At 38.6% G+C, this 21,644-nt stretch overlaps 1 protein-coding gene across 1 annotated transcript in view; it reads right to left on the bottom strand.

The window, feature by feature from the left end:
- Window positions 1-214: 214 nt before the first annotated feature.
- The window catches only part of LOC121421121 (doublecortin domain-containing protein 1-like), a 42,102-nt gene continuing 20,672 nt past the window's right edge, over window positions 215-21,644 (bottom strand). Inside the window, exons 19-39 of the mRNA XM_041615759.1 lie at window positions 18,822-18,882; window positions 18,155-18,432; window positions 17,567-17,799; window positions 16,741-16,826; window positions 15,642-15,782; window positions 14,523-14,769; window positions 14,025-14,187; window positions 13,275-13,439; window positions 12,629-12,829; window positions 11,887-12,101; window positions 11,161-11,231; window positions 10,135-10,323; window positions 9,085-9,291; window positions 8,523-8,676; window positions 8,004-8,123; window positions 6,940-7,041; window positions 6,174-6,310; window positions 4,273-4,377; window positions 1,921-2,146; window positions 745-854; window positions 215-274 (exon numbers count right to left, since the gene is read on the bottom strand). Of these exons, the coding sequence (XP_041471693.1) occupies window positions 221-274; window positions 745-854; window positions 1,921-2,146; window positions 4,273-4,377; window positions 6,174-6,310; window positions 6,940-7,041; window positions 8,004-8,123; window positions 8,523-8,676; window positions 9,085-9,291; window positions 10,135-10,323; window positions 11,161-11,231; window positions 11,887-12,101; window positions 12,629-12,829; window positions 13,275-13,439; window positions 14,025-14,187; window positions 14,523-14,769; window positions 15,642-15,782; window positions 16,741-16,826; window positions 17,567-17,799; window positions 18,155-18,432; window positions 18,822-18,882 (3,265 nt within the window). The 3' untranslated portion in view covers window positions 215-220. The remainder of the gene's footprint in view (window positions 275-744; window positions 855-1,920; window positions 2,147-4,272; window positions 4,378-6,173; window positions 6,311-6,939; window positions 7,042-8,003; window positions 8,124-8,522; window positions 8,677-9,084; window positions 9,292-10,134; window positions 10,324-11,160; window positions 11,232-11,886; window positions 12,102-12,628; window positions 12,830-13,274; window positions 13,440-14,024; window positions 14,188-14,522; window positions 14,770-15,641; window positions 15,783-16,740; window positions 16,827-17,566; window positions 17,800-18,154; window positions 18,433-18,821; window positions 18,883-21,644) is intronic.

Here is a 21,644-nt window from a genome sequence, read left to right as displayed (position 1 = left end):
ATTACATAACACATGGGGCAGCTGCTCGTTTATGACGTCACAAATCCAAAATTTTGAACTCTAATAGCTTTCTTACTCTTTAACGGATTTTCCTCAAACCTTCACCAATATTTTTTATTATTTTTTCTGCTATTTTTACAATAAACTTTTTGTCAGGGTGAACTTCCCCTTTAGGTCTCCGTTGCTTGCTGTGTCTACTCCCCTCTCTTGTTTCTCTGGTTCATTTATCACCAGGAGCAGGAAGGGCCAGGGCTGGAGGTCCAAACGGGTCCACCTGATCAAGAAAACACAAATGAAGAATTGTTTCTTTCAAATTAACAGACACAATGAGGATACGGTGAAGCTCTCTGGCTACCTGAACATCAAAGTATATCTTTACTTTGGGTAATTTGCAATTCTTAAAGCCATGGTTACGTGAAACCTGCATTAACTTAGATCACACATTTATGGAGTGGAAGTTGTCAACTCATCCACCAATCAAAACTTATTATTATCCTGTGGCAAACAAGTTGTCAAGAAATTAATTGACTCCTGAAACGGGAGGAATAGCACCAAAAAGAGAGAATATAATGAATTTTGGTGGATCAATTGATACATTATAATCACCAAAAATGTAACAGAAATGGGATGAAGGGCCGCATTCAATGGAAGTGTAGTCGATATTTTTATCTTTATATCAGACTAGGTTTAAACCTAGGTTTAATTATCAGAATACCGCCGCTGCTTTAGAAAAAGCCTATATACCTCAATGCTAGGATGTGTATTAGCTGTGATCATGATATCAGTAGCTGACTCTCCGTCCCTTTTACGCGCTCTGGACCAGTTTGCCTTTACTTCCACTTGGTTTCTGCTTCCTGGGGGAGTGTAAGACAAAGACATACAGTTGATCATAAGTTGTTTGTACATGGTTCATCATAGACTTATAATTATAATTGATTTTATGATTGATTTGATCTTATATACATGTATGTAACGGGTCCAGTTTGGCTGGCCTTACCTTGACTTGGTTTCTCCTTCCTGGGAGTGTGTAACACAAAGATAAACAATTGATCTTTACGATTGAATGCAAGTTTTTTGTACATGGTTCATCATAGACTTATAATAATAATTGATTTTATGAACGATTGTATCTCATATATGTAACAAGTCCAGTCTGGCTTCACCTCCACTTGGTTCCTTTTTACTGGCATGTTTAACACAAAGAGGTAAAATTAATATTTACAATCTATTTTAATTTTTGTACACAATTTGTCGGAGAAATTCTTTGTACAATGGACTATATCTTTTATGTCACAGGTCCTGGATGATCAGGGTCCCCGTCTCACAAAGAGTTGCAATTGATCCAATCAATCGCAACTATGGAAAGCCAGCAGGGAATAAATTAATAATTTATTTTCCGGGGCTATTTTTGAGCTCACTAGCCCAAATATCCTAATTTGTGTTAAAGTTTACATTGGACCCTATATGAATTTCAGGGGCTCCTTTTTAGTTTTCCAGGGCTCTTTAGGGCATTTCGGGGGCGAAATCACCCCGAGCCCCCATGTATTTTTTTCCCTGAAAGCCAGCAACATCAACATAGAAAAATGCATGTATGTTCAAAACTTTTCTACATATGAATGTATATCCGTAAATACACTGAATTCTTGATAATTTACTGTGTTCTCCGTGGTTTACAAAGGACATTTTTCCAATTTCCTGTCTAAAACATTATGATGGATTTCCATAGAGTTACGATAAATGGATCAATGAAAACTCTTTGTAAGACACGGCCCTGGAATCTAATGCAAACGTCAATGCATAAGGTTTATTGTTAAATCATTATCATTTCAAATGCTGAGTCAAAATGAATCAAACGTAACACCGAAAGTCCCATTTTTTACAAGAATATCTCAAGTCACAATGTCTAGAAAAAAGAACTACCTTTAGCGCCTTTGAAAGATTCCTTATAAGAAACGCACAGCACGTCGTCCCTTGAGACATCATCGAATGATGCAACAGCGCCCCCAGTGGCGGTGTAGAGCTGAGTGGCCGTCTTATGTAGACCAAGTTTCACTGTAGCTTCTGTGAGGATTTCTTCTAACGATGAACCCCATACATACTGGGCTTGGTCCTCGCTGGTACCATTCTTATACACCATCACACGTTTCTATAAAATAAGGATAGAAATATTTTAAGATGGTAAATAGCAATTTGGTCTCATTCATATACAATTCACAGAGATGCCAACTTTTGGAAATCAGAATTAGGGAGGATTTGCAACTGCCACCAAATTATGTGCGCGTAGCGCACATCTCGAGCGCGGAGCGCTCGACCCTTGCGGCCGGGGTCCAGGGCCCGCCTTAGGGCCCTGGAAGCTCTGGGTTTCTAGATGCTCTCTGGTGCAATCTGACCCTTATTTTGGGGCATTTCACATGTTTTCAAATAAACATTGTTCCCACTTTTTTATTAAACATAAAAAATATCAAATATTCATTTTTACATGTAAAAAAAAATGAGGGGACAAAAGTCAAAAGAAGTACCTGTTCAACAATAATAATAAGGAGGAATTATCACTATCGGCTATAGGCAGGTTATGTTCCACTATAAATCCAGTAAAGAAAAGCTCAGCGCTGGTCCCTTGCTTGGTGAAATAAAGACAACAGGGTACTAGTGGAGCTCGAAGATCTTGTCTTCGCAATGTCCGTAGGCCTATGCCGTTTGCTCCCTAACGTTAAGTGCTTCCGAATTATTATCACGACCTCCCTGCTCAACTGAAATGTCCACGCTGCAAATTGCGCAAAATGCATGGTAAATTCCTCTTTCCGACTTCCGAACACACAGGTACTGGAGACTGTATTCAGTCTTATACTTCTGAGACCATTTCTTGGTCTTCTTTTGTTGATTTTCCGCCAGCGTGTGTCAATATCAACCCATCAATACGCCGAAATCACACACCGATATTCCACCGCACGACTCGACAAATCCAGTGGCCGCGAGCGAACACGCCTCGCGAAGTTTCCCGGGCCTACCGGCCTGGTGCACAGTGGATTCCCGTTGGGCATATCACATGCACCAGCTTTTCGCTGCTCCTTATTTTTCTACCTTTCACACAGAATGTAGTAGCAGCGAACGTAATGGAGTTAATACATGCTAAAGTTAGCAGACGATACATGTAGTATTACTTCCAATCCAATTTGATCAATGCAAAAAAATCGTAATTTCGGGAGGATAAGGACGGTAATCGTAAGGGCGGGAGTTGGGATGAATTTTCAGGAGCCTCCCGATTTCATCGGGAGGCTCCTGAAAATTCATCCCAACTTGGCATCTCTGAATTCAGTCAGATAAATGTGCCTGGTGGGTGTTTCATAAAGCTGTTCATAAGTTAAGCATTGTGGCCCAGTGGATTAGTCTTCTGACTTTGAAAAAGTGGGTCATGGGTTCGAATCCCAGCCATGGCGCAATTTCCTTCAGCAAGAAACTGATCCACAATGCGCTGCACTCAACCCAGGTGAGGTAAATGGGTACCGGTAGGAAGTAATTCCTTAAGAAGCTATGTGCGCTGTGAACGCATATCTTAGCCGGGTAATATAGGAGCGCCTTGAGCACCTAACAAGTTGGATACATGTATGTGCGCAATATAAATATCCTATATTATTATTATCATTATTATTATTAACAGTGACTTGAGAACAAATGGTGAACAACTGGTGGAAACCATTTTTCACAATAAAGGATCACCAGTCGTTCTTAACTTACAAACAGTTTATAAAACACCCACCAGTTGATCTAATTTATGTACCAGTTGGTCTAAGTCATGTACCAGTCGTCTATTTCAAATAAAATTTGGTTAGTTAACTGAAACGATTGATCTAAGTCATGTACCGGTTGGCCTTACTGGGGAGTGTTTCATCGACATTGTCATTTGAAGTTATCGGATCCGACAATTTCCTTAATTTTGATTGGCTAAGCACTGTAACTATGAAACTCTTGTAAAACAGGACATGTCAAATATAACGTCAATAAGTCTTTTCACGAAAGGTTCCCCTGGGGCCTTGCATAAAAGAAAAACTCTGGCAAATTTTTTGCCATAGTTTTTTTAATGTGTACGTGTCTATGGCATAGTTTTTTTGTATTTTTGCCAGAGTTCTTTTTATGGTTAAAAGTTTCATGCGACAGACTCCTGATGGACTAATTGGTCGAATTCACGCATCAGTTAGTCTAAGTCCCACTTTCCTCCCTCCACTTTAAAAAAAAACCCCATCCTCTCTCTGTGCACCTTGGCAATAATCTCACCTTTGTTGGTTGACTGTAAAGTTTGCGACTGGAATCAATAATGGGTTTGGTAGACGAGTTAGGGTCTCTGGACTTCTGATGGGCCTTCACTTCTGAAAGATGATTCTAAAAAGATGATGAAAAATAAAAAAAAGGAACAATTTACATTTTACCTGACTAATGTGCAAATTGAGATTTGTCATGATTTGTATAATCTTGATGAGACAGATTGACCTTCAGTTAAAGAAATTACCTAATAGGCCCATATTCTGAAGTCAGGTTTAACTTACACCATGGTCTAACTCTGTGCTAAAATTATGGGAAGCCAAAAGTGTCATTTCTTTATTAAGTTGTATGTTTCTTATGTTTACTGTGCTCTTTTCTGATTGACCGATGGTGAATACAATGGTGAAGACAATCATCTATTTACACTTCCTACACAATTATGAATGATTTGAGAGCCAAATGAGCTGAAATATGATATCTTTACTGTTAGTGATTTTATGAAACAATTGGCTATCCATGCTTAAACCGCAACTTTAAAGGACAAGTCCACCCCAACAAAAACTTGGTTTGAATAAAAAGAGAAAATCCAACAAGCATAACGCTGAAAAATTCATCAAAATAGGATGTAAAATAAAAAAATTGACATTATAAAGTTTCGCCTCATTTCACAAAACAGTTACATGCACATCTCGGTCAGTATGCAAATGAGGGAACCGATGACATCACTCACTCACTATTTCTTTTGTATTTTATTATATGAAATATTTTGATTTTCTTGTCTTTGTCATGTGAAATGAAGGTTCATTCCTTTCCGAACACGTGAAATTCCATTATACTAACATTTTGTGGTTCAGGCAAGGAGGTCCTAATTGCCAAATTCCTAAAAATATATAATTCAAACAAAAGAAATAGTGAGTGAGTGACATCATCGACTGTCATTTGGATGTAACTAACTCGTTCATATAACTATTTTGTGAAAAATAAGCGAAATTTTGAAATGTCATAACTTTCCTATTTTACATCCGATTTTGATGAAATTTTCAGCATTGTCAGGCCTACCAACCTGTAAACATACAAAATAGGAGTGATTCATTTACAAAATAGGAGTCACAGCATATTTCCCATAGATGACTGTACATAATATATGGACAAAAAAAGGGGAATTTTCTTTCCCTATGATATAATGGATATTAAAAATTTCCAAAAAAAGGAGTAACTCCTTTTAAAAAGGAGTAGTTGGCAGGCCTGCATTGTGCTTGTCTCTACTGGTTCAAATCAACATTTTTCTCAGGTGGACTTGACCTTTAGCCCTGAGTTTAAGTTAAACCCGACTTCAGAATACGGGCCATAGAGTCTACTAATATCACCATTCTTTCTACCATGTAAAACAACTCATGGCTGATATTACAACAGAAAAAAAAATCCTTCCCATTATGCAACATTCAGAGGGTATTCTTGTAAAAAAAGCCCTCTTGAATGATAGCACCCAAAATCACTATTCAACGCATTCATACCACAATAAATGATGTAACCAAGTAGGTAAACAAGTACTTTTCCTCTCAAAAACATTAAATCGTTTCGGTTTCTCTTTGTAATCAAAATTATAGGCTAATATATTCTCTGCATTATCAAGAGTTATCTAAAAGGGTATCTTTTTATAACAGACAGTCAGTGAGAGACCACACACCTTGCTATTCAGTTCGCTCCTCTTCATTTGTAAAATTTGTAATTGACTTTAAGTTGTTATAATAAAGACAGAATTATACAAAAAAAGTTAATTATCATAATTATTTATGGTTATACCTGTACCATCGAACTGATGGGGAAAGTGTTTTATGGGACATTGCGATGAATAAAGAAGCCCGCTACTGAAAAAAAAGAAAAGAAAAAATATGATTTTTACGAATCTATCATACCTCTAGTTGATTGACCTGGATACTTTTCTTGACCTCTGTCATGCTCGGCTTGGTCCACCCTCCTTCAACCAAGACAGGTTCATCAGGGCTGAGGGTTGGTACGTACTCAGGGACGCTCTGTCCTGCCGTTCTTCTTCCTATTGATAGAACAAAAATTACATTTTAACAGATAAATTATCTTAGGTTATCAGTGACAGTACTGTTATCATCATCATATCATCATCATCACCACCACCACCACCACCACCACCATCATCATCATCATCACCATCATAATCACCATCATCATCATCACCACCACTACCACCACAACCATTACCACCATCATCATCATCATGATCATCATGATCATCATCACCACCACCACCACCACCACCACCATCATCATCATCATCATCATCATCATCATCAACCACCATCAGCTTCATCGTATATCTTTCTCATCATGGTTGTTTGCTATCATTGGTATTGTCATCATGTTAATCATCATCAAGGTCATGATCAACTTGCTGTCATCATCATCATCATCATCGGCAGCAGCAGCATCATCCTCATCATCACCACCACCTTAATCATTAACATCATCATCATCACCATCACCATCAGCATCATCATCATCATCATCATCATCATCCTTATCAACATCACAATCATCATTTACCATTATCATTTTTGCTTTCATTGTAGTAATTCCCATTAACATAATCATCAAAACCATAGTCATCATCATCATCTTGTTATATAATTTAACTTCAAGAAAGTCTACCTTGCATCTGTCTCAAAACATGCTTCTCTTTCTCCAACTCCAACATGACCTTTGCCCTTTCCTCTCTTAGTTCTGCCTTGAGGGCACGTGCGTAGTCCACCTCTGTATAGGAGACAAAAAAAAAACAAAACAAATACAAAGTCGCTTATCATTCATGAATAAACTTTTCACCCGCAATGTATAAACTAAAAAAATTTGAAGACCCAATTCAATTTGATTTTCATTTTCAATTCAATGTATTTCTTCATTAAAACCATCAAAAATCACTATAATACAATGTTCAAATACACGGGGGATTACAAAAAGCACAAAATAATGCCTCCTTAAAAATTAATTAAATTAAAGATATATTCGACTTGGATTCACCATGATTGCTAGCTATTATTTTCGATTTTGTTTTCAAACAATGGTAATACAATGTATGATGTAATGGATTTTTACTGGTTTTTGACTTATGCTGCATATACTGTAGCTTCATCTTCACCTCTGACAAAGTATTAAGCGCTATATAAGCAAACATAATTATGAAACCCTTGCGGAAAATTCAGTTTATGTAGTAACAAAAATCTAATGATGATGCTGTATTATCTAACGTGAAAAATTCAAGGGTAATTCCCCTCCCCAAACATCTGGATGGTAATGAATAATCTCCCCCTCTCTCTCTTTCTCTCTATCCCTCTCTTACTTTCGTTCTGGTGGTTTGAAGGGCTCTCCTTGTGACATCCAAACCTCAACAGGCAGAGCTGCCAACCTTAACACGAACATTTCAGTATTTTGGTGAGAAAATCAGTATTTTGAAAGAAATACCATAGCACAACACATTTTTAAGACTGAAACTTCAGAAATCAGTGTTTTGCACGAAACCATCAGTATTCTTCTCATTTTCAGTACTAAATACTGAAAATCAGTACTGGTTGGCAGCTCTGAGTCGGTTGAAGAGCTCTGTAAGTAAACTCTCCGTGATAGCTCGCTTCATCTCCCTCACTCTCTCTCACCTTCTTTCTCACTATCTCCTCTGTGTGTGTGTGTGTCTCTCTCTTTTTCTCTATCCCTTTCTTACTTACGTTCTGGTGGTTTGAAGGGCTCTCCTTGTGACACCCAAACCTCAACTGGTTGTCGGTTGAAGAGTTCGGTGCGTAAATTCTCTGTGATAGCCCTCTTCATCTTCGCCTCATCCTTGGTATCTGTGGTAGAAAGACAAGAAACTGTCAAGATTTTCCATAACCCTAAAAGCACTGGGGGAAGGGGCATGATGCTTCAGCCCTCAACCATTTGTGCGAACACAAAGAGCTGGCGTTGCAAAGTTTCATGACTTTTTTCTTTGAAGTGTCACGCAACTTTTGAGACCAAATTCGCGACATATGGGTATAGAACCGTGACGCCATGTGCCATTTTATGAGACAACGTCATGCCGAAAATGGCTAATTATTATACTTTGTGTACCAAGTTTACGGGAGATGATTATTTGTTTTTTCTAATTGGTCTGCTCAATTGATTTAGGGCTTAATATATTTGTCAAATGGTCTGTAATAATGACGATGATACATAAAACATTGTTTCTAAATGAAATGTATTGGACTAACCTATATCTGGTCCTAGATCCAGATTCTGCATGCCATAGCAGGTCACCTTCCACGTATGTAGGTCTGATAACGTCAGGATTGCGGTGCCATCCTGGGTATATATACGCCTCCCTGCTGTGGGTAACTGTAAAGCGTAGGTGCACTGGTCCAGAAGCTTGAAGAAGAAAACAAAATTAGATTAGATTGGATTTTATTCATTTCCGTTCAACAAAATGAAACAAAATACAAACAAATTAACAATACATACACAGAGTTCCCACAGAAATTTGAAAACAGAATTCCTTGACTTTTCCCAGACTTTCAAAGACCACAAATTTTTCCAGGATTTTCCATGACTGTGGGAACAATGATAATTATAATATCACAGAACAGTTCACTGATAGTGCATAAAAAATATAAGAAAAGGTACAAAGGAACAGTAGTGAACTGATTTTGCCCCCCCCAGTTCCTTTTGTTTGTAATATTAATAAGACTTCCTTAATCAACCACTTCAAGCACACATTCTAGAGCAGTACCAATAATTGCGAACATGTGCAAGTTTATAGTTACAAATGTGACATACCCCTCTGAGAGTCGAGCCACACACGATGACACCGGCCTGGTTGCGCCCTTCACCGTTCTTGTAGGCAACGATACGGACGGTTTGAACCGGTTGGTAGGCTGATATCTCTCTTGCAATCACCCTAGCGCTGGTCATCTGCCTCAGTCGCTTGAGTTCACCTTCGTAGTGGGCCACGGTATTAGTCGCTTCAAACGCTGATAGGTCAACCTGACGGGAAAATATTGATTTGTGCTGATTTTCCTCTTTTTATCACCATCCAACCCACCTTCACAATCACCACCATTAATGTCCTCATCATCATCACTACCACCACCACCATCTCAACATTATAATCATGATTATTATCATCACTACCACATCATCACAATCATTATGAACATTTTCATCATACCACCATTATTATCATCATCATTTTCCATTCCATGATCAACTCCATCACCATTACCATCATCATCATCATCTTCAATATGATTATCATAATTATTATCACCACCACCACCATTATAATGATCATCATGACCATCATTACTATTATCACTATTATCAGTATTACCGCCATCATCAAATCAATACTCTCATCATCATCATCATCATCGTCGTCATAATCATCATCATCGTCATCGTCGTCGTCATCATCATCATCATCATCATCGTCGTCGTCATCATCATCGTCATCATCGTCATTATTATCACCACCACTACCACCACCACCGCCATCATCATCATCGTCGTCATCACTGTCATCATCGTCATCGTCGTCATCATCATTATCACCACCACCACCATCACTACTACCACCACGAACACCACCATCATCATCATCACCATCATCATCACCATCATCATCATCATCACCACCACCCCCATCACCACTACCACCACGACCACCACCATTATCATCATCATCATCGTCGTCATTGTCATCACCATCACCATCATCATCATTATCACCACCACCACCACTACCACCACGACCACCACCATCATCATCATCATCGTCACCATCATCATCATTACTAATTTGTATTTCTTTTATCGTTTCTTGTTTACCTTGCCTCCTAAGAATTGCAGACACCCCTTTATCTTCTGCCCTTCCTTCTGAGCGATTCCAACCGAGCAGCTGAACGACGTCGGCTGGCTCAGTTTGTCCAGCTTATATTGCGCCCTCAGTGTTCTCGAGCAGGCGAGGCATACCGTCATGGGTGGCTCTTCTTTGTTATTGCCCTTCATTGTATAGCCCTTGGAGGAAAACAGTGCAAATATATCATGAATACCAGTACAAGCTTAGGTACATTCACTGAAGAATCAATAATGTCAGGTATTACATGTAAGTACAAGAAGAACAACCTATTCTTGAAACTCTACTCATCCTGTAGCACCATGCAAGTAAAATCAATAGGAGTTGTAAAATGACGCTTCACATTATCTATCATGTCGTTAAAAACTAAAGAACCCACAGGCTTTACAAACACGAGTGCATACTTGGTTTGGAAACGCATTTCATTTCACCTATGCATTTATGTCTACTGCAGAAACTTGCTTCTGGCTCAAATGCATTTCAAACTGCACTAATTTGCGCTATTCAAAAAGGCTTTTCAAAGTCCATAATCAAAACAACTTTCCATTTTTATATCATCTATCCAAAGTACTCTGACAGGTATTCTGTAACCATAGTTCTAGCCTCGAAAATCAGATAATTACACCCACTTCTCCAAGAATGTCTTCCATGATATCCACTCTGACTTTTGAGACTGTGCTAAGCATTTAAGCAAATGGTTTTGATTATCAAAGAACTACCTTGTCAGGTATGAAAAAGATAAATTATATTTCTCCATCGAAACAAAGTGCTTAGCATTGATATTCTGGCCTTCGGTCAATTTTCGCAGCAGAAACGCGAGCTGGTCCTAAGATGAATGTAGCTAGATGTTGACCATCACTATAATTTATTTTGGAAACCCTTATGAGGTATTGAAGCTAAAGACAACAATCGAAATTGTACTTCTAACACCAACACCTACATCATCAATTGAAATCCCCCATTGAGATATCGGATTTATGTTCAATGTGTTCACTTACTGGCTGTTCTATCGCTTCCGAGTCGGCGATTGCAAATGTGCAGACATTGGCTCTATTGGCTGCTGTGATTTCTGCATGGGTGAAAGATAGATTGAAAAAAGAAAATTGGAATAAAATCAAGCAAATTTGAGTTTAGTTACCGATTACAATACACACAAAAGATAATACATCACACACATGCACTAGGCTTGTTCTTTAACCAGATTCAGCTCAGTGACGAATCCAGTCCTAATGATCAGCAAGTTTCTCCTTGCTGATGGATGGCTATAGGCAAGATAAATTTGTTGTGGAGGATCCTGGCACATGTATTTTCTTGAGAGCTTGTCAGACTCGGCACTCAAATGCTGCCATCTAGGAACATACCCTACATGTACATAGTCAGAGACCTGGGCCCTGTCTTACAACGAGTTACAAATGATCCCATCAATCGCACCTATGGACGGCCAGCAACATCAACATGTATTATTTATGTTTGTTCAAAATACTTTCTAACTATGATGTATATTCGTGCATTCATTGTTTTCTTGAAAACTCACTGCACTTCTCTTTGCATACAGAATACATTGTGCAAGTATTTCGTAGAAAAAAATTATGACACTTTTGGATTTCCATAGAGTTACATGCATGATTGATCGGATCAATCTTAACTCTTTGTAAGATGGGGCACAGGACTTCCGACCCAATCAAAATCAACAATTTCACTGAAAATTTTCAGAGCTTACTTACCCCTGTCTCTGAACTCTGCTGCCATGCCAAATATGAACCCAGTCTCCTTCTCTGTGGCCCAGATCTGGTTAGCCCGACCATTCTTCTCAGGCTTGACCGGCTGTAGGACCACCGACTGACCGGTCAGGCTAGGAGGGGGTGAACCGTCACCCGGAGTTGCGTTAGGAAGGGAACAGGTCAGGACCAGGTCCTCGTTGGCCTTGCATCTGATCAGACTAATAGACAGAATGATAATGATGATACGTTGTGTTAGGGAGGGATAAGTCGTCGAGGACTTTATTCTGATAAACAGGATAGAAATGAGTTTAATCAGTAAATTCGAAATAACGATTCATTCTTATTTGGTTAAAAACACAATTTGCACACAAATTTAAGCATTCAAGCAACTATTTTTGACTGATATGCACTTATGAAATATTTCTTAATTTCTGAACTACATAACCTGGGGTCGTATTTTTTTTCCCAAAAGTTGCTCAAGACTTGAAAGTAAGAATTCAGTGATGAGAGTAGTCAGAACATTTTGCGTGGCGGATTTATTGCGAAAAATATTGGGGGGGGGGAAGGAATCTGCAAGAATCTTCAACCCTGAAGGAGGCAGATGTAACCTGATGAAGAAGAGGGGATGAATCAGCCCCTAGCCACATAAGGGTTAAAATTTCACCACCATATTTTCAAAATATTGCCCATGTACAATTGTCATGCACATGTGATTTTAAAGGAAGACAAATATTGCAGTCCTTACCCATCATCACCTATGGTCCACCTCAGGTAGGCATTGTCAGCATCTTTCTTACAGAGTACGACCGGGGAGCTGTCCGTACTGGGATCTAGAGGACCTAGAACCAGATAGGGCGTGGTCTTGCAGGCAATGTAACCGTCCATGTAGATGAACCTCTGGTGGGATTGACGAGGGTTGGCGGGCCGGGGCGACTTGGCTTTAGGTCTTTCAAGGATGAATGAAGAGAAATGAATCGTAGTTGGTAAGGAAAGAAACAGAGCAACAAAAGGTTTTCTCTTGACTTATTGTAATATCCAGTTGGTAACAGAATGCTGGTGGAATTACCAGGGGTGTTTGACAAAGGTCTAAGTTTTGATGCCTGGAAAGTGGCCCCTACAGACTCGCTCTGCTCAGAAGGTGGGACAATAATCAGATGAAATCATCTGTTACATTTCTGAATTTCCTTGCTGAGTTGAGAACCTTAAAACTTTTCACAATAATCAGATGAAATCATCTGTTACCCTAGAGAATTTCCTTGCTGAGTTAAGAACCTTAAAACTTTTCACATGAAAAAAAAACAAAGACAAGTGATTGCATAAATCTCCTGAATACAATGACTTAAACGTACAAACTTGATTAAATCACCCTGCTACATGAACTATATGCTCACTTGAGTTTATGATAAAGGTCTGGGTTGGTATATCCGTCAGCCTCGCCTCCTGATTGGTTGTTAGCATCGGAAACCTCCTCAAGACCAATGTTAAGAACCTTCTCCCACGGCCACTTCAAACCTTCCTGCTTCTGGTCTGCAATCATGTGGGCTTTCTGGTGGGCACTGCAATAAATCACAACACAGAAGTGTATACGTGGAACATTGTTGTACCAGAACACTACACAGAATTCATTATGTGGGACATCACTGCAAATGGAAATCTCAATACATGCATGTAAGGTAGATGAATAACAGAAGTGCTCAGAATGTTCTAAGGCAACTTCAAACCCTTCTGTTTCTGGTCTGCTATCATGTGGGCACAGCAATAAAACACAACACAGAAGTGAATATCTGGGACATCATTGTAACAGAACACTACACAGAATTCCATATGTGGAACGTCACTGCAAGCGGAAATCTCAAGAAGTATAGTTTATATAATTCACAAAAGAGGTCAGAGATTTTTCAGAGGTCAGAGTAGCACTGCAACAGAACATTACACACAATTGAATATATGGGACTTCATTGTAAAAGAAAAAAAAAGGCAATACAGAATTCAATACACATGACTTTGAATGGAAATCTGAATATGTACAGTTTATGAATGAGAGAAAAGGCCAGGGGAGTGTGTCATGAAAGAACTTGTCAGACGTTTTACCTGACAAAGTTTGACTTATCCTACAGTTGCCATTGCTTGTGTCGGCTTACCTCATATTTTCATAGGGATCTCCTGGTGGCGGTGGCTCATCCTGGGGCTGCTCTGGGGTAGGTCCTCGGGCTAGCTTCTCTCTATCCTCATCGCTGAGGCAGCAAGAGTTCACGATGAGGGGACTGCCAGCTCCAAGGGCGCCAGAAACCTCAAGGCACATAGCTATTGGAAGAAAGAGATTCATATAAGATAATATGGTGCAATATATTGCGAACGGTTGAATGAGAGATTTATAATAAGATACGAGAAAGAGAGGAAAGAAATACTGCCCTAAAGATGATTAGGTCCAGATTGCGAATAGTATTTGAATGGGAGATTCAGAATAAGATAGACAAAATATTTTTACAATAGATGGTTAGCACAATATATGGTTAGCTGTTTGAGGTACAGATAAAATGAGAGAAAAAATCGCATTCACTCAACATGTGTTCTCTCAAGGAAATACATCAATTCATTTGCATACTTTGAAAATGTGAATTCCGCATGACTGTACTTACCACCTGGGTCTCGGAGTGCACAATACATCTTGATGGCATCGATGTCGCCAGCTAGAGACGCCAGAAGCATCCTCCTCTGCTGCTGCTGTGTGGTTAGCTTGGGGTTCAGCCAGGAATCACCGCTGCTCACGTAGACCAAGGCATCCCTATCAAGGTCTTCTAAGGTGGTGAGTTCTTTGCCGTTCTCGTTGAAGAGACGCCGGGCTGCGAAGGGGAGGTTGAGCTGTGGGGTGCACCTGTCCAAGAACTGTGGAGAAGGAGTGTGTTAAATTGATGCGAAATTGGTAGATGAGGGTTATTCACTGGTTTATCTTTGCTGTGATCGTTGTCACCACTATCATTGTCACTGTCATCACGATCACGATGATCATCATCATCATCCTCATCAATATCATCAGTTTCGTCATCATCATCATCACCACTATAACCATCGCCATCACCACCATCATCATGATGAGAATGATCACTACTACGATTTGAATTGACATCATTTCAATCATCCCAATCACCACCACCATCATTATCGTCACCATCACCACCACCACCATCATCATACATCACCATCATCATCATCATCATCATCGCCATCATTATCATCATCACCATCACCATCATTATCACCACTCCCACAACTATAATCATCTTCATCAAAAGCATTTTCATCATCATCTTCTTTCTTCCTCCTCATCACTATCACCCTCCATTACCTAATTATCATCATCATTATTATCATCATAATCATCATTATCATCATCATCATCATCATCATCATCATCATCATCATCATCATCATCATCATCATCATCATCATCATCATCATCATCATCATCATCATCATCATCATCATCATCATAATCATCATAATCATCCTTATCATCATTATCATCATCATCATCATCATCATCATCATCATCATCATCATCAACATCATCATCATCATCATCATCATCATCATCATCATCATCATCATCATCATCATCATCATCATCATCATCATCATCATCATCATCATCATCATCATTATCATCATCATCATCATCATCATCAACATCATCATCATCATCAACATCACAACCACCAGCAGCACATCAACATATCACCACTTTGAATCATACTTACCAGTTGAAACTCAAGTTGCTTGAGATTCACTTTCTTTGACTTTATTTTAGCCGCAATATCTTCCTTATTCTTCGATCCTGACCGCCGATGCCTGTGAGGTCGCTTTCCATTTTGAGCTGTTCGATTCAAATCCTTCATCATCTTGAGCAAAAATGAAAAAAAAATATCACAATAAAATAATTCCTTTAATCCCTTTTCCCCAAGTTTGTGTAATTATGACTTCTTAAAATTAACAATCAGCAGTATTACAATAAAATATCATAAAGATTTTCTTGTTCACATTCAAATAGAATGTACATATTCTCAATATAAACTCAACTCTGATTGGGTAATGTTTGACCTGAACATGATACATGCATCTATGCCTCCTAAGTCAATCAAATGGCTACTTTAATTAGAAAGATCTGGGGAGCGTTTCATCAATATTTTCATCCGACAAGTTGTCAGATCTGACATCTTACCATGATTTTGACTGGCTGAGGGGCACTGTTCCTATGGTAACTGTCGGATAAAACGTCGGACAAGCCCTTTCATGAAACGCCCCCCTGAACCCACTACAAGTGCCATCTTCTTGCGATCTTCTTGCGTCATGTATCTAAGCTCAACTCGGATTGGACAATGACGGACATGCACACACTGGCCCGTATTCTGAAGTCAGGTTTAACTTAGACCACTGTGCTAAAAAGATGGGAAGCCAAAAGTGTCAAAATGTTTATTAAGTTGTATGTTTCTTATGTTTGCTGTGCTCTTTCGTGATTCATCCATGGTGAAGACAATCGTCTTTTTATACTTCCTAGATAATTATGAATGATTTGAGAGCCAAATGAGCTGAAATATGATATCTCAACTGTTAGTGATTTATGTAACAATTGGTTATCCATACTTAAACCACAACTTTAAACCTGAGTTTATGTTAAACCCGACTTCAGAATGCGGGCCACTGTCTCCTAAGCCATTCTCAAGTCTATTTTAGTGAGATCTGGAGCGAATATGACATCTTTTGGAGAACCAATAGCAATATATAAGCTTGATTCTGATTGGATAGTGATTCACAAGTATTCACATCTTTGTCTTCTGAGCCAATCACAAGGCTACTTACATTAGTGAGATCTGGGCCCACTACATATGCCATCCTGTTAAGATCTTTCTCTCCATTCTTCATCACTCTTAGTCTCAAGGGAACAGCTGTGAAAAAGAGAAAATAAGAGTACAAAATCTTAAATTATTTTGTCATCTATTGGTAATACATGTAAATCTGTTCTTTCAGGCAGAAAACCACATTTTCTGAACTCTGTTTTAACTCATGCCACAGTCTAAAGTTATGTCAAGAGCACTTATTCAAAGAAATTTAATTCCTCAATTGGTTATTTGTTATCATGTGAACAAAACAATGAAGGTTTGAAGTATCAAATAATGTCTTTGTCAGCTGCAACCAACCGAGTACATGAGAAAGTAAATTGCCAATTTGTCTACTGTCAACTTGTCAACTCACCACACGGTCTAGCTTCATTTAGTCTAATGCCATTCCATCCATCTACATTTCGTCTAACAACCATTCAGTCCAATAACCATTTGGTCCAATCATCACTTTGTCTAATCATCATTTTGTCTATGACCATTTTGTCTCATAACAAGTTGGTTTAATGTTCATTTAATTTTCATTCATTTTGCACAATTAACACTTAGTCCAATTAGACCAAATGATATATGGACTAAATGGCAATTGGACCAACTGGTTATTAGACGAAATGGTGAGTGGACGAATTGGTATTTAGACCATGTGGATAGAGGACGAACCGATGTTAGACGAAATGATAGTAGACGAGTTGGCAATTGGAAGAAATGGCATTAGACAAATTGGAAATAAGCCCATGAATATCATGACGTGGGACTACATAGAAAGCAAAACTCCCCCTCAAACTCACTTCTGTACTCCTCGTTGGTATCCTCCAGAACACCCACGGAGCTTTTAGTCCTAATGGGCGGGGCATAGGCGATGAAGTACCCTTCCATCGGCCAATCAAAGTTCTTATTGATGTCCCCTCGCCAATCGACGGGCCAGGAGTAGGCTAACTTGTTCCACATAGGGTTCGTTGACATCAGGTCGTTGTGACGCCATTCTCTCGGGCGATCCAGGTTCTCCTGCTTCAAGGCCCATCTACAGTGATACCATACAAAGACACGATGATACAAGGGGACAATGATACAAAGATAGAATAAAAGAAGTAAGACGATATAATAATAGAGTTTGTTGACACCAGGTTGACAGGTTCTCCTGTCTCCACTCCATACACAATGATACAATAAAACAATACAGTTGCACAATTACGGATAAATGACTTTTATTTTGGTTCTTGCTTGTTTATGTTTGTTTTCACAAATAATTGCCATTAAGTGGAATTACATTAAGTCATCAACTCTCGAGCTTAAACCATGCCAAAGTGAACTTGTGCACCCAGTTATTACAGACCCACTCTAGCCTGTGCATCATTTGTAATATGATAATGACCTACCTCTGTGCCTTCGCCCATCTATGTTTATCAGATAGCCTCTCCATACCCAGGAGTACAAACTTGTGACCTTTGAACCCCGGCTTGGGCGGGTCACCTTCCTCCTGCTCCGCCCCGTATCCGTCCTCCCATTGGTTAGTTTGGCTGTTATCTCCTAGCCAATCACTGGCTGAGATTCCCTCATTGCCCCCTCCTCCCCCTCCTGATAACGTCATCTCCATTCCCTGCTGGTCATCACTAGAGGGCGCTTCAACAAAGGTCAGCAGAAGACTTTGATTTGCCTGGAATTAAGAAAAAATTATGTTTATGATCTGGATGTATGTAGCATCCCGTTGACCGCATAAAACAGTAATTGGTGATGAGGAAATATATTCAGTATTTGATCCAACGTTAATAGTGAGTGAGTGATGTCATCAGTTCCCTCATTTGCATACCTACTGAGATGTGCATATAACTGTTTTGTGAAATGAAGCGAAACTTTAAAATGCCATAACTTTCTTTTTTTACATCCGATTTGATTAAATTTTCAGTGTTATGCTTGTTGAATTTTTCTCTTTTTATTCAAATCAAGTTTTTGTTGGGGTGGACTTGTCCTTTAAAATATAAAAATCAACTTATGTGGTACATCAAGGTGCAGAGTGATTTTTTTTTAGGATGCTAGTGTATTTACCCAGTTTGCTATTCTTCCGTCATTTAGGAAAACCCACTGCTGGCCATCCATACGGTCCTCTCTGTAACAAGAGAAAAGAAAATCAGTTACACTTAACACATGCATGCATGTTGGCCATTCATACAGCGCATAACTCCCTAATAGATCACATGCCCGGTAACTCCCTTATACATCACATAACTCCCTTATACTTCACATAACTCCCTTATACATCACATAACTCCCTAATACATCACATAACTCCCTTATACATCAAATAACTCCCTTATACATCACATAACTCCCTAATACATCACATAACTCCCTAATACATCACATAACTCCCTTATACATCAAATAACTCCCTTATACATCATATAACTCCCTTATACATTATATAACTCCCTTATACATCAAATAACTCCCTTATACATCAAATAACTCCCTTATACATCATATAACTCCCTTATACATCAAATAACTCCCTTATACATCAAATAACTCCCTTATACATCACATAACTCCCTAATACATCACATAACTCCCTAATACATCACATAACTCCCTTATACATCACATAACTCCCTTATACATCACATAACTCCCTTATACATCACATAACTCCCTAATACATCACATAACTCCCTTATACATCAAATAACTCCCTTATACATCACATAACTCCCTAATACATCACATAACTCCCTAATACATCACATAACTCCCTTATACATCACAGAACTCCCTTATACATCAAATAACTCCCTTATACATCATATAACTCCCTTATACATCAAATAACTCCCTTATACATCACATAACTCCTTAATACATCACATAACTCCCTAATACATCACATAACTCCCTTATACATCAAATAACTCCCTTATACATCATATAACTCCCTTATACATCAAATAACTCCCTTATACATCAAATAACTGCCTTATACATCAAATAACTCCCTTATTATACATCAAATAACTCCCTTATACATCACATAACTCCCTTATACATCAAATAACTCCCTTATACATCAAATAACTCCCTTATACATCACATAACTCTCTTATACATCACATTAACTCCCTTATACATAACTCCATAATAAATCACATACATGTAACTCCCTAATGTCAAAGAAATTTTAAGCACACATTCTGGAATGCATAACTCTTGTATTGCCTCGATCAAACAGATACCTGGGCCTCATCTTACAAAGATTTGTAAAATTTAGGTAAACAAGTGGAATGCCTCTGGCCGTCTCACCTGCATCACGCGGTTCAATATAGCAGCAGTGCTGACTTTGAATACTACTCTAACTCGCACAAGATGTTCAGTGATACATGGTTACTCTTATGTCCACTAGACCAATAAACTTACAGAGATATGATGGTTATTCAACAAAAAACCCCAACATGGCCAAAGTTCATTGACCTTACATGACCTTTGACCTTGATCATGTGACCTGAAACTCGCACAGGATGTTCAGTGATACTTGATTACTCTTATGTACAAGTTTCATGAATCAGATCCATAAACTTTCAAAGTTTTGATGGTAATTCAACTGATACACCCACTTCGGCCAAAGTTCATTGACCTTTGACCTTGGTCATGTGACCTGAAACGCGCACAGGATGTTCAGTGATATTTGATTACTCATATGTCCAAGTTTAATGAACTAGACTAATAAACTTTCAAAGTTATGATGGTAATTCAACAGATACCCCCGATTTGGCCAAAGTTCATTGACCCTAAATGACCTTTGACCTTAATCATGAGACCTGAAACTTGCACAAAATATTCAGTGATGCTTGATTACTATTATGTCCAAGTTTCATGAATCAGATCCATAAACTTTCAAAGTTATGATAGGAATTCAACAGATATCCCCAATTCGGCCAAAGTTCATTGACCCTAAATGACCTTTGACCTTGGTCATGTGACGTGAAACTCATGCAGGATTTTCAGTGATACTTGATTAACCTTATGTCCAAGTTTCATGAACTAGGTCCATATATTTTCTAAGTTATGATGACATTTCAAAAACTTAACCTCAGGTTAAGATTTCAATGTTGATTCCTCCAACATGGTCTAAGTTCATTGACCCTAAATGACCTTTGACCTTGGTCATGTGACATGAAACTTTAATAGGATATTCAGTAATACTTGATTAACCTTATGGCCAAGTTTCATGAACTAGGTCCATATACTTTCTAAGTTATGATGTCATTTCAAAAACTTAACCTCAGGTTAAGATTTGATGTTGACGCCGCCGCCGCCGTCGGAAAAGCGGCGCCTATAGTCTCACTCTGCTTCGCAGGTGAGACAAAAACCCAATACAATAGATCTAAATGTGTACATGTATTCAAGAGATGGGAAGTTAAGATCAAACCAATTTCTGTTTGATGAGGATCAATTGCAACTATTTGTTAGGTGAAGTCCAAAGATATGACCTGGGCAGATTCACCTGTGCACGATTTATGGTAAAAAAAATGCATATTAATCCAAACGGGTAACTTCACTTAGTAATTATACATTCCAATCACAAACTAAGATAAAATGTGAGATTTCAATAAATGTTTTACTCCAGACCTTTAGAAGCAGAATGAGGGAGAAAGTAAGTAAGAAAGTAATACTGCAATGGGAAGTTCTGGGCCCCGACTTACAAAGAGTTACTCTATGGAAATCCATCAGTGTCATAATTTTTCTCTCCAGGATATTTGCACAATGTCCTTTGTAAACAAAGAGAAGTACAGTAAATTTCAAGAAAATGATGAATGCATAAAATATGCATCATAGTTGGAAAATATTTTGACCAAACATGCATAATACATGTTGATG

This window comes from Lytechinus variegatus, chromosome 9, assembly GCF_018143015.1.
Source record: "Lytechinus variegatus isolate NC3 chromosome 9, Lvar_3.0, whole genome shotgun sequence".
Lineage (NCBI taxonomy): Eukaryota > Metazoa > Echinodermata > Echinoidea > Temnopleuroida > Toxopneustidae > Lytechinus > Lytechinus variegatus.
This window is presented reverse-complemented; position numbering and strand designations above follow the sequence as displayed.